The sequence below is a fragment of the Oncorhynchus nerka genome, linkage group LG22, assembly GCF_034236695.1.
Source record: "Oncorhynchus nerka isolate Pitt River linkage group LG22, Oner_Uvic_2.0, whole genome shotgun sequence".
Lineage (NCBI taxonomy): Eukaryota > Metazoa > Chordata > Actinopteri > Salmoniformes > Salmonidae > Oncorhynchus > Oncorhynchus nerka.
In genome coordinates, this window is record NC_088417.1 from 93,419,673 (window position 1) to 93,432,389 (window position 12,717).

At 49.0% G+C, this 12,717-nt stretch overlaps 1 protein-coding gene across 12 annotated transcripts in view; it reads right to left on the reverse strand.

Annotated features, from left to right (window-relative positions):
- Positions 1–12,717, reverse strand: part of LOC115106011 (alpha-adducin-like) — a 66,888-nt gene that overhangs the window by 20,754 nt on the left and 33,417 nt on the right. For all 12 annotated transcript variants that reach the window (XM_029628582.2, XM_029628581.2, XM_029628579.2 and 9 more), the window contains exons 4-8: positions 10,956–11,107; positions 10,484–10,564; positions 6,703–6,852; positions 6,310–6,453; positions 5,668–5,766 (exon numbers count right to left, since the gene is read on the reverse strand). In XM_029628582.2, the coding sequence (XP_029484442.1) occupies positions 5,668–5,766; positions 6,310–6,453; positions 6,703–6,852; positions 10,484–10,564; positions 10,956–11,107 (626 nt within the window). The remainder of the gene's footprint in view (positions 1–5,667; positions 5,767–6,309; positions 6,454–6,702; positions 6,853–10,483; positions 10,565–10,955; positions 11,108–12,717) is intronic.

The window sequence follows — 12,717 nt, forward strand, 5'->3', positions numbered from 1 at the left end:
GAGCAGAGCAGCATAGGAGCAGAGCAGCATAGGAGCAGAGCAGACAGAGCAGCATAGCAGAGCAGCATAGGAGCAGAGCAGCATGAGCAGCATAGCAGAGCAGCATAGGAGCAGAGCAGCATAGGAGAGCAGCATAGAGCAGAGCAGCATAGGAGCAGAGCAGCATAGGAGCAGAGCAGCATAGGAGCAGAGCAGCATAGCATAGGAGCAGAGCAGCATAGGGCAGAGCAGCATAGGAGCAGAGCAGCATGCATAGGCAGCATAGGAGCAGAGCAGCATAGAGCAGCATAGGAGCAGCAGCATAGAGCAGAGCAGCATAGGAGCAGAGCAGCATAGGAGCAGAGCAGCATAGGAGCAGAGCAGCATAGGAGCAGAGCAGCATAGAGCAGCAGAGCAGCATAGGAGCAGAGCAGCATAGGAGCAGAGCAGCATAGGAGCAGAGCAGCATAGGAGCAGAGCAGCATAGGACAGAGCAGCATAGGAGCAGAGCAGCATAGGAGCAGAGCAGCATAGGAGCAGGCAGCATAGAGCAGAGCAGCATAGGAGCAGAGCAGCATAGGAGCAGAGCATAGCATAGGAGCAGAGCAGCATAGGAGCAGAGCAGCATAGGAGCAGAGCAGCATAGGAGCAGAGCAGCATAGGAGCAGAGCAGCATAGGAGCAGAGCAGCATAGGAGCAGAGCAGCATAGAGCAGAGCAGCATAGGAGCAGAGCAGCATAGGAGCAGAGCAGCATAGGAGCAGAGCAGCATAGGAGCAGAGCATAGAGAGCAGCATAGGAGCAGAGCAGCATAGGAGCAGAGCAGCATAGGAGCAGAGCAGGAGCATAGGGCAGCAGAGCAGCATAGGAGCAGAGCAGCATAGAGCAGAGCAGCATAGAGCAGAGCAGCATAGGAGCAGAGCAGCATAGCAGCAGAGCAGCATAGGAGCAGAGCAGCATAGGAGCAGAGCAGCATAGGAGCAGAGCAGCATAGGAGCAGAGCAGCATAGGAGCAGAGCAGCATAGGAATAACAGAGCAGAGCAGAGCAGCATAGGAGCAGAGCAGCATAGCAGAGCAGAGCAGCATAGAGAGAGCAGCATAGGAGCAGAGCAGCATAGGAGCAGAGCAGCATAGGAGCAGAGCAGCATAGGAGCAGAGCAGCATAGGAGCAGAGCAGCATAGGAGCAGAGCAGCATAGGAGCAGAGCAGCATAGGAGCAGAGCAGCATAGGAGCAGAGCAGCATAGGAGCAGAGCAGCATAGGAGCAGAGCAGCATAGGAGCAGAGCAGCATAGGAGCAGAGCAGCATAGGAGCAGAGCAGCATAGGAGCAGAGCAGAGCAGCATAGGAGCAGAGCAGCATAGGAGCAGAGCAGCATAGGAGCAGAGCAGCATAGGAGCAGAGCAGCATAGGAGCAGAGCAGCATAGGAGCAGAGCAGCATAGGAGCAGAGCAGCATAGGAGCAGAGCAGAGCAGCATAGGAGCAGAGCAGCATAGGAGCAGAGCAGCATAGGAGCAGAGCAGCATAGGAGCAGAGCAGCATAGGAGCAGAGCAGCATAGGAGCAGAACAGAGCAGCATAGGAGCAGAGCAGCATAGGAGCAGAGCAGCATAGGAGCAGAGCAGCATAGGAGCAGAGCAGCATAGGAGCAGAGCAGCATAGGAGCAGAGCAGCATAGGAGCAGAGCAGCATAGGAGCAGAGCAGAGCAGCATAGGAGCAGAGCAGCATAGGAGCAGAGCAGCATAGGAGCAGAGCAGCATAGGAGCAGAGCAGCATAGAGCAGAGCAGCATAGGAGCAGAGCAGAGAGCAGCATAAGCAGAGCAGCATAGGAGCAGAGAGCAGCATAGGAGCAGAGCAGCATAGGAACAGAGCAGCAGCAGAGAGCAGAGCAGCATAGGAGCAGCAGAGCACAGAGCAGCATAGGAGCAGAGCAGCATAGGAGCAGAGCAGCATGGAGCAGAGCAGCATAGAACAGAGCAGCATAGGAGCAGAGCAGCATAGGAGCAGAGCAGCAGCATAGGAGGAGCAGCAGAGCAGAGCAGCATAGGAGCAGAGCAGCATAGGACAGACTGCAGCATAGGAGCAGAGCAGAGCAGCATAGGAGCAGAGCAGCATAGGAGCAGAGCAGCATAGGAGCAGAGCAGCATAGGAGCAGAGCAGCATAGGAGCAGAGCAGCATAGGAGCAGAGCAGCATAGGAGCAGAGCAGCATAGGAGCAGAGCAGCATAGGAGCAGAGCAGAGCAGCATAGGAGCAGAGCAGCATAGGAGCAGAGCAGAGCAGCATAGGAGCAGAGCAGCATAGGAGCAGAGCAGCATAGGAGCAGAGCAGCATAGGAGCAGAGCAGCAGAGCAGCATAGGAGCAGAGCAGCATAGGAGCAGAGCAGCATAGGAGCAGAGCAGCATAGGAGCAGAGCAGCATAGGAGCAGAGCAGCATAGGAGCAGAGCAGCAGAGCAGCATAGGAGCAGAGCAGCATAGGAGCAGCAGAGCAGCATAGGAGCAGCAGAGCAGCATAGGAGCAGAGCAGCATAGCAGCAGAGCAGCATAGGAGCAGAGCAGCATAGGAGCAGAGCAGCATAGGAGCAGAGCAGCATAGGAGCAGAGCAGCAGAGCAGCATAGGAGCAGAGCAGCATAGGAGCAGAGCAGCATAGCAGCAGAGCAGCATAGCAGCAGAGCAGCATAGGAGCAGAGCAGCATAGGAGCAGAGCAGCATAGGAGCAGAGCAGCATAGGAGCAGAGCAGCATAGGAGCAGAGCAGCATAGGAGCAGAGCAGCATAGGAGCAGAGCAGCAGAGCAGCATAGGAGCAGAGCAGCATAGGAGCAGCGCAGCATAGGAGCAGCAGAGCAGCATAGGAGCAGCAGAGCAGCATAGGAGCAGAGCAGCATAAGCAGAGCAGCATAGGAGCAGAGCAGCATAGGAGCAGAGCAGCATAGGAGCAGAGCAGCATAGGACAGAGCAGCATAGGAGCAGAGCAGCAGAGCAGCATAGGAGCAGAGCAGCATAGAAGCAGAGCAGCATAGCAGCAGAGCAGCATAGCAGCAGAGCAGCATAGGACAGAGCAGCATAGGAGCAGAGCAGCATAGGAGCAGAGCAGCATAGGAGCAGAGCAGCATAGGAGCAGAGCAGCATAGGAGCAGAGCAGCATAGGAGCAGAGCAGCAGAGCAGCATAGGAGCAGAGCAGCATAGGAGCAGCGCAGCATAGGAGCAGCAGAGCAGCATAGGAGCAGCAGAGCAGCATAGGAGCAGAGCAGCATAGCAGCAGAGCAGCATAGGAGCAGAGCAGCATAGGAGCAGAGCAGCATAGGAGCAGAGCAGCATAGGAGCAGAGCAGCATAGGAGCAGAGCAGCATAGGAGCAGAGCAGCATAGGAGCAGAGCAGCATAGGAGCAGAGCAGAGCAGCATATGAGCAGAGCAGCATAGGAGCAGAGCAGCATAGGAGCAGAGCAGCATAGGAGCAGAGCAGAGCAGCATAGGAGCAGAGCAGCATAGGAGCAGAGCAGCATAGGAGCAGAGCAGAGCAGCATAGGAGCAGAGCAGCATAGGAGCAGAGCAGAGCAGCATAGGAGCAGAGCAGAGCAGCATAGGAGCAGAGCAGCATAGGAGCAGAGCAGAGCAGCATAGGAGCAGAGCAGCATAGGAGCAGAGCAGCATAGGAGCAGAGCAGAGCAGCATAGGAGCAGAGCAGCATAGGAGCAGAGCAGCATAGGAGCAGAGCAGCATAGGAGCAGAGCAGCAGAGCAGCATAGGAGCAGAGCAGCATAGGAGCAGCGCAGCATAGGAGCAGCAGAGCAGCATAGGAGCAGCAGAGCAGCATAGGAGCAGAGCAGCATAGAGCAGAGCAGCATAGGAGCAGAGCAGCATAGGAGCAGAGCAGCATAGGAGCAGAGCAGCATAGGAGCAGAGCAGCATAGGAGCAGAGCAGCATAGGAGCAGAGCAGCATAGGAGCAGAGCAGCATAGGAGCAGAGCAGCATAGGAGCAGAGCAGCATAGGAGCAGAGCAGCATAGGAGCAGAGCAGCATAGGAGCAGAGCAGCATAGGAGCAGAGCAGCATAGGAGCAGAGCAGCATAGGAGCAGAGCAGCATAGGAGCAGAGCAGCATAGGAGCAGAGCAGCATAGGAGCAGAGCAGAGCAGCATAGGAGCAGAGCAGCATAGGAGCAGAGCAGCATAGGAGCAGAGCAGCATAGGAGCAGAGCAGCATAGGAGCAGAGCAGCATATGAGCAGAGCAGCATAGGAGCAGAGCAGCATAGGAGCAGAGCAGCATATGAGCAGAGCAGCATAGGAGCAGAGCAGCATAGGAGCAGAGCAGCATATGAGCAGAGCAGCATAGGAGCAGAGCAGCATATGAGCAGAGCAGCATAGGAGCAGAGCAGCATAGGAGCAGAGCAGCATAGGAGCAGAGCAGCATAGGAGCAGAGCAGCATAGGAGCAGAGCAGCATAGGAGCAGAGCAGCATAGGAGCAGAGCAGCATAGGAGCAGAGCAGCATAGGAGCAGAGCAGCAGAGCAGCATAGGAGCAGAGCAGCATAGGAGCAGCGCAGCATAGGAGCAGCAGAGCAGCATAGGAGCAGCAGAGCAGCATAGGAGCAGCAGAGCAGCATAGGAGCAGCATAGGAGCAGAGCAGCATAGGAGCAGCAGAGCAGCATAGGAGCAGAGCAGCATAGGAGCAGAGCAGCATAGGAGCAGAGCAGAGCAGCATAGGAGCAGAGCAGCAGAGCAGCATAGGAGCAGAGCAGCAGAGCAGCATAGGAGCAGAGCAGCATAGGAGCAGAGCAGCACAGCAGCATAGGAGCAGAGCAGCATAGGAGCAGAGCAGCATAGGAGCAGCATAGGAGCAGAGCAGCATAGGAGCAGAGCAGCATAGGAGCAGCATAGGAGCAGAGCAGCATAGGAGCAGCATAGGAGCAGCATAGGAGCAGAGCAGCAGAGCAGCATAGGAGCAGAGCAGCATAGGAGCAGCATAGGAGCAGAGCAGCATAGGAGCAGAGCAGCATAGGAGCAGCATAGGAGCAGAGCAGCATAGGAGCAGCATAGGAGCAGCATAGGAGCAGAGCAGCATAGGAGCAGCATAGGAGCAGCAGAGCAGCATAGGAGCAGAGCAGCATAGGAGCAGAGCAGCATAGGAGCAGCAGAGCAGCATAGGAGCAGCAGAGCAGCATAGGAGCAGAGCAGAGCAGCATAGGAGCAGAGCAGCATAGCAGCAGAGCAGCATAGGAGCAGCATAGGAGCAGAGCAGCATAGGAGCAAGCAGAGCAGCATAGGAGCAGAGCAGCATAGGAGCAGCATAGGAGCAGAGCAGCATAGGAGCAGAGCAGCAGAGCAGCATAGGAGCAGCATAGGAGCAGAGCAGCATAGGAGCATAGGAGCAGAGCAGCATAGGAGCAGAGCAGCATAGGAGCAGAGCAGCAGAGCAGCATAGGAGCAGCATAGGAGCAGCATATGAGCAGCATAGGAGCAGAGCAGCATAGGAGCAGAGCAGCATAGGAGCAGCAGAGCAGCATAGGAGCAGAGCAGCATAGGAGCAGCAGAGCAGCATAGGAGCAGCAGAGCAGCATAGGAGCAGAGCAGCATAGGAGCAGAGCAGCATAGGAGCAGAGCAGAGCAGCATAGGAGCAGAGCAGCTGCCCTGGAACAGATTCTCACAGAAATCCAAGTAGGAGCTGAAAGCAGTGTCCTACCTGGATCTCACATGCAGTGACCAGGTTGTGGATATAGTAGAAGGCTTCCTCCACAGTCTCCCCAACAGACACCAGACCATGGTTTCTCAGGATCAGGACCTGGGGGACAAATACAAAACACAGGTGCTCAGTATACCTACACTCGCTTGTAGCTTGTCCCAATTCACTCCCATCCCCCTCGGCATTAAACCTGAGAGCTTGTAGATATATAAAAGGCCATTCCACTGCTTATACCGATCCAGACATTTTGGATCTGTGAACACTATATCAGGGCCCGCCACTGTTCCTGGAGAGCTACTGTCGTGTAGGTTTTCACTCCCACCTTAATCTAGCAGAGGGTAGCTCTCCAGGAACAGTGTTGGAGGGCCCTGCACTAGAGAGAGTTCGGGCCAAGGGGAAGGATTCGAGTTTGACACTCTCTCTCTCACAAGAGGGTTAGGGCCAAGGGGAAGGACTAGAGTGTGACACTCTCTCTCTCACAAGAGGGTTAGGGCCAAGGGGAAGGACTAGAGTGTGACACTCTCTCTCTCACAAGAGGGTTAGGGCCAAGGGGAAGGACTAGAGTGTGACACTCTCTCTCTCACAAGAGGGTTAGGGCCAAGGGGAAGGACTAGAGTGTGACACACTCTCTCCCTCCGATACCTTGCTGGTTGGGCCCAGGTTTTTCTGTATGAGGACGTTCTCCTCCTCGTCTATGAGGATGCCGTGGTAGTCATGGTAGGCCACCTCCCCCAGGGTCAGGGCCTCTGGAGAGATGGGCAGCAGGCCGCACTTCATGGCCGACACCTGAAACACAGACAGACTGCAGTTATTCACCACCACAGATCGGGTAGTTGACAACTGTTACTCATGTTTCCTGCCAAATTCATGGGAAGAGACTAGTGACACTTATATTTCAAGACCCAAGTTTTACCAAAACTCATATCACTAAGAAGAGCATGACAATGTGACCAGTATATACCCTTTTCACACTACTGATGTACTGAGCTGCTCTGGTTGTTTCCACAACTGTTGCTAGAATCGCTGGAAACTTACTGCAGCTCCAGCCGGTGTGTGAACGTGTACGATGCACTTGATGTCTGGCCGAGCTGTGTAGATGGCGGAGTGGAGAGTGAAGCCAGCCTGGTTGACCCCCAGGTTGGTGCTCCCTCGGTCCACTATCTCCCCTTGTGTATTAATCTTAACCTAGGATGTGACAGAGTTTAAATGATCAGACACATTACAATGTAGCTCAATGGGATGGGACCAGACAGGCAACAGTGAGTCCATGCCTTATGAAAGCCCACAGTGATGCTATAAAATGATCAAAAAAGTGAACAATTATTATAAAAAACAGGTTGTTTGGTTCCTCAATGCTGATTGGTTGATACAGTATGTGGGATTTGTGGTACAACTCCCCCCACAAAATACCACAACCTGTTAACCTTTTTGGGATAGGGGGCAGCATTTTCACTTTTGGATGAATAGCGTGCCCAGAGTGAACTGCCTCCTACTCTGTCCCAGATGATAATTGCATATTATTAGTAGTATTAGATAGAAAACACTCAGAAGTTTCTAAAACTGTTTGAATGATGTCTGTGAATATAACAGAACTCATATGGCAGGTGAAAACCTGAGAAAAATCCAACCAGGAAGTGGGAAATCTGAGGTTTGTAGTTTTTCAAAGCTTGGCCTACCGAATACACAGTGTCTATGGGGTCAAGTTGCACTTCCTAAGGCTTCCACTAGATGTCAACCGTCTTTAGAAACTTGTTTCAGGCTTCTGCTATAAAGGAGGGGGGAATGGGAGCTGAATGAGTCATGGGTCTGGCAGAGTGTCTCAGGCAGGTGACGCACGCTCCCGGCAGGGTTAGCTCTCGTTCCAGTGCTTTTCTACAGACAATGGAATTCTCCGGTTGGAACCTTATTGATGATTTATCTCAAAACCATGCTAAAGATTGATTTCTTACATCGTTTGACTTGTTTCTACGACCTGTAACGGAACTTTCCGAGTTTTCGTCTGGACGTAGTGCTCGCGCCTCATGAAGATGGATTACTGGGCTGAACACCCTAACAACAAGTGGCTATTTGGACATAAATGATGGACTTTATGGAACAAATCAGTCATTTATTGTTGAACTGGGATTCATGGGAGTACATTCTGATGAAGATCATCAAAGGTAAGTGAATATTTATAATGTTATTTCTAACTTCTGTTGACTCCAACATGGTGGCTATTTCTTTGGCTGGATTGGGCTCTGAGCGCTGTACTCAGATTATGCTTTTTCCGTAAAGTTGTCCTGAAATCTGACACAGCGGTTGCATTAAGGAGAAGTCTATCTTTAATTCTGTCAATAACAGATCTTTTATCAATGTTTATTATGAGTATTTCTGCAAAATCACCTGATGTTTTGGAATCTAAACATTACTGCACGTAACGCACCAATGTAAACTGAGATTTTTGGATATAAATATGCACATTATCGAACAAAACATACATGTATTGTGTAACATGATGTCCTATGAGTGTCATCTGATGAAGATCATCAAAGGTTATTGATTAATTTTATCTATATTTCCGCTTTTTGTGACTCCTATCTTTGGCTGGAAAATGGGTGTGTTTTTTTGACTTGGCTCTGACCTAACATAATCATATGTTGTGCTTTCGCTGTAAAGCCTTTTTGAAAATCGGACACGATGGGTAGACAAGAAGTTTTTCACTTGCTGTATTGGACTTGTTAATGTGTGAAAGTTACATATTTCAAAAAAATATTTTTCGCGCGTTGCCTTTTCAGCGGAATGTTGTCGAGGGGTTCCGCTAGCGGAACGCCTGCCCTAGAAAGGTTCATGTGATAATTCCACTATCCCGCAGCCCAGGCAGGAAATGAATCAACTTAATCTCACTCAGCATCTATACATTACTTTTCCATGCTACTATTAATTTTGCAACAGTTGGGGGTTGTATAAATCTGCCCGTCTGCCACTATGACCTGTGCAACAATGTATCATTTAACACATAAGATCACTCCAGTGTCAGTAGACTAGCTAGCCCAAGAATGAACGTGAAACTAGCTAGCTCGGACGCGCCAACCAAAATACTTGTTGCCTATGTAGGCCTATTGGATTTTATTATTTATTGAAGTTCATGTCTTTTTAATCATTGAATCTCTGCTAGCTAGCTACAAGCCAATTATTTGTTTAGCATAGCAACGTGGAATGAATAGAATGATTCAAATGAATAACTGGGTCAAAACATGAGAAAAAAAACAACCAACTCGCTTGGGTAGCAACTTCAGAATGCAAAAATGTACTCATTATTAATATTTGGTCAACTGTTTTAGACAATTAATAATGCCATCGAACACAGGTAGTTTCGTGTGACAACTCCCTCAAAGGGCTGTATCCCTTGGCTTCACCTCAGGCCTCAGAACAGCCCATGTCAGGAGTTGTCACACGCAACTTCTCAGGTATTATTGCTCAAATAAACTAATCTAAACAAATAACATATACCTTGGATAGGACCAGACAGGCAGCAGAAAGTCAATGCGATGCTAGCCTGAGTCCCAGATCGGTTTGTGCCGTCTTGCCAGATTTACAGTAGAAATTGGCAAGACAACACGAACTCAGCGTCAGTGAAATTAACAGTCTAAACAGATGATACAGGCAGAGGGCGAAGAGTTGACGGCAGCTTCGGCCTTGAAGGACCAGTGACTCAGCATGTACAGTTGCCTTCATGAAGTAATCATAGCTCTCGACTTAATCCACATTTTGTTGTGTTTCAGCTTGAATTCAAAAATGTTCCAATACCCCATAAAGACAAAGTGCAAACATGTTTTTATACAGAAATATCACATTTGCACAAGTATTCACACCCCTGAGTCAATACTTTGCAGAAGCACCTTTGGCAGTGATTACAGCTGCGAGGCTTTCTCGTTAAGTCTAAGAGATTTGCACACCTAGATTGTGCAGTACAAAATTTGCACATTGTTCTTAAATTCTTAAAGCTCTGTCAAGTTAGTTGTCGATCATTGCTTGACAGCCATTTTAAATTTTTGCCATAGATTTCCTCGCAGTGACTGTTGGAAAACAGACAACCAGGTTTTCCTCTAGGATTTTGCCTGTGCTTAGCTTTATTCCGTTTATTTTTATGCTCCCTAGTGTTTGCCGATGACAAGCATACCCATAACATAATGCAGCCACCACCATACTTAAAATGATCAACGGTTATGAAGAGAATAACTTTATTCTGTACAGGCACCCTTCTTTTCACTCGGTCATTTCACTCTGTCACTAACACAGGTTAGTACGGTAGAGTACATGTTGCATTAATATGTTTGTTCAGTATAGTTAAAGTTTTGGTCCCATGTTTCATGAGCTGAAATAAAATATCCCAAAAATGTTCCATACGCACAAAAAGCTTATTTCTCTAACATTTTTGGCATACATTTGTTTATATTCCTGTTAGTGCGCATTTCTCCTTTGCCAAGATTATCCTGACAGGCGTGGCATATCAAGAAGCTGATTAAACAGCATGGTCATTACACAGGTGCACCTTGTGCTGGGGACATCAAAAGGCCACTAAAATGTGCAGTTTTGTCACAGAACACAAATGTCACAGATGTCTAAAAAAAAATACTGGCATTTTAACAATTGATTTGCAGGTAAAATTACAAGTTGGACAACCTCTGTGTTTGGATGATAGAGGCTGAATGACAATCGCTTATTTAATCACTACTTGAAACGCATAACATAAAATGAACATATTCTATTAGTTCACAGCGTTGTCACACATTATGCAGGCAGCTGTTAAGAGTGAGACACTGGGGGAGAATCTTACCAGACTGGAGGCGGAGACTTCACTGTACAGAAGCCCAAAAGGGACAATCAGGAACCTCTCCTGATCTGAATTCACCCGTACCTGGAAGACATGAGTGCAGATGGTGGTCTTAACAAGTAACAAACAAACCAAACAAACAACAAACAAACAAACCTAGGGAATTACACCAAATGGCTCACATACACTAGAATGCAGTTGTTCATATTTTTCACATTCTTTTGATGTTTCATCAACAATATAATGCTTACTCAACTAATTTGACCAACCAAGACAACTGTACATTTTCCTGCTGAGCTTTCTGAAAAGATATTCTGCAGGTTAAATGGGCAAAAGCGCTACAATGTACTGCAGTAAAATAAACAAGATCCTGTCCTACATATTTCTTCTGGTGTTTCATACTGGCTAGGAGTCTGTTTTAATAACATCGCAGTGGATACAGCCACTAGAGAAGAACATTAGAAGGCTGTCTTACGGTTAAGTGGTTGTAGATGAGCTGGGACCAGCCGAAGAGGTCTGTCAGGCGGTAGAAGGCGGCTAGCTTACAGCGGAGCAGCTTCTCTCCCTTCTCATAGGAGATCGAGTCAGATCCACGCAGGTCATTCACTGGGGTTACCATGCCCAGACCTGTAGAGGGAGAGAGAGAGAGAGAGAGAGAGAGCGAGAAACAGAGAAATATTTGCACATCGTTATAAAACACTGTATTTAGACAATGTGAAATTTGAAACATCTCTATTCCTTTTGAACTTTTGTAAGTGAAATATTTACTGTTCATTTTTCACTTTTGGTTTATTATCAATTTAATTTGCTTTGACAATGTAAACATATATGTTTCCCATGCCAATAAAGCCCTTTGAATTTCATTCACTCACCTCAGTCAACAAAGAATAATGTCAATTTAAACAGAGTCTATCCGTCTATAATTACAAAGCGTCTATGGTTAATGTAGTTGCATTCTACAACACTACTACCGACCTCTGAACTCAGCGGAGACCATCTTGGCCTGAGGGGACCTAAGTGCTTGACGTATACTGTGCGTAAACACACAAAGCAGCATGAATGTGTAAAAGCTAGGTACACTAGGTGCTGGAGTACTAGCTAGGTACACTAGGTGCTGGGGTACAGTGTACTAGCTAGGTACACTAGGTGCTGGGGTACAGTGTACTAGCTAGGTACACTAGGTGCTGGGGTACAGTGTACTAGCTAGGTACACTAGGTGCTGGGGTACAGTGTACTAGCTAGGTACACTAGGTGCTGGGGTACAGTGTACTAGCTAGGTACACTAGGTGCTGGAGTACTGTGTACTAGCTAGGTACACTAGGTACAGTGTACTAGCTAGATACACTAGGTGCTGGGGTACAGTGTACTAGCTAGATACACTAGGTGCTGGGGTACAGTGTACTAGCTAGATACACTAGGTGCTGGGGTACAGTGTACTAGCTAGATACTAGGTGCTGGGGTACAGTGTACTAGCTAGATACTAGGTGCTGGGGTACAGTGTACTAGCTAGATACTAGGTGCTGGGGTACAGTGTACTAGCTGGGTACACTAGGTGCTGGGGTACAGTGTACTAGCTAGGTACACTAGGTGCTGGGGTACAGTGTACTAGCTAGGTACACTAGGTGCTGGAGTACTGTGTACTAGCTAGGTACACTAGGTACAGTGTACTAGGTGCTGGGGTACAGTGTACTAGCTAGATACACTAGGTGCTGGGGTACAGTGTACTAGCTAGATACACTAGGTGCTGGGGTACAGTGTACTAGCTAGATACTAGGTGCTGGGGTACAGTGTACTAGCTAGATACTAGGTGCTGGGGTACAGTGTACTAGCTAGATACTAGGTGCTGGGGTACAGTGTACAGTGATACTAGCTAGGTACACTAGGGTGCTGGGGTACAGTGTACTAGCTAGGTACACTAGGTGCTGGTACACTAGGGTACAGTGTACTAGCTAGGTACACTAGGTGCTGGGGTACAGTGTACTAGCTAGGTACACTAGGTGCTGGAGTACTGTGTACTAGCTAGGTACACTAGGTACAGTGTACTAGCTAGATACACTAGGTGCTGGGGTACAGTGTACTAGCTAGATACACTAGGTGCTGGGGTACAGTGTACTAGCTAGATACACTAGGTGCTGGGGTACAGTGTACTAGCTAGATACTAGGTGCTGGGGTACAGTGTACTAGCTAGATACTAGGTGCTGGGGTACAGTGTACTAGCTAGATACTAGGTGCTGGGG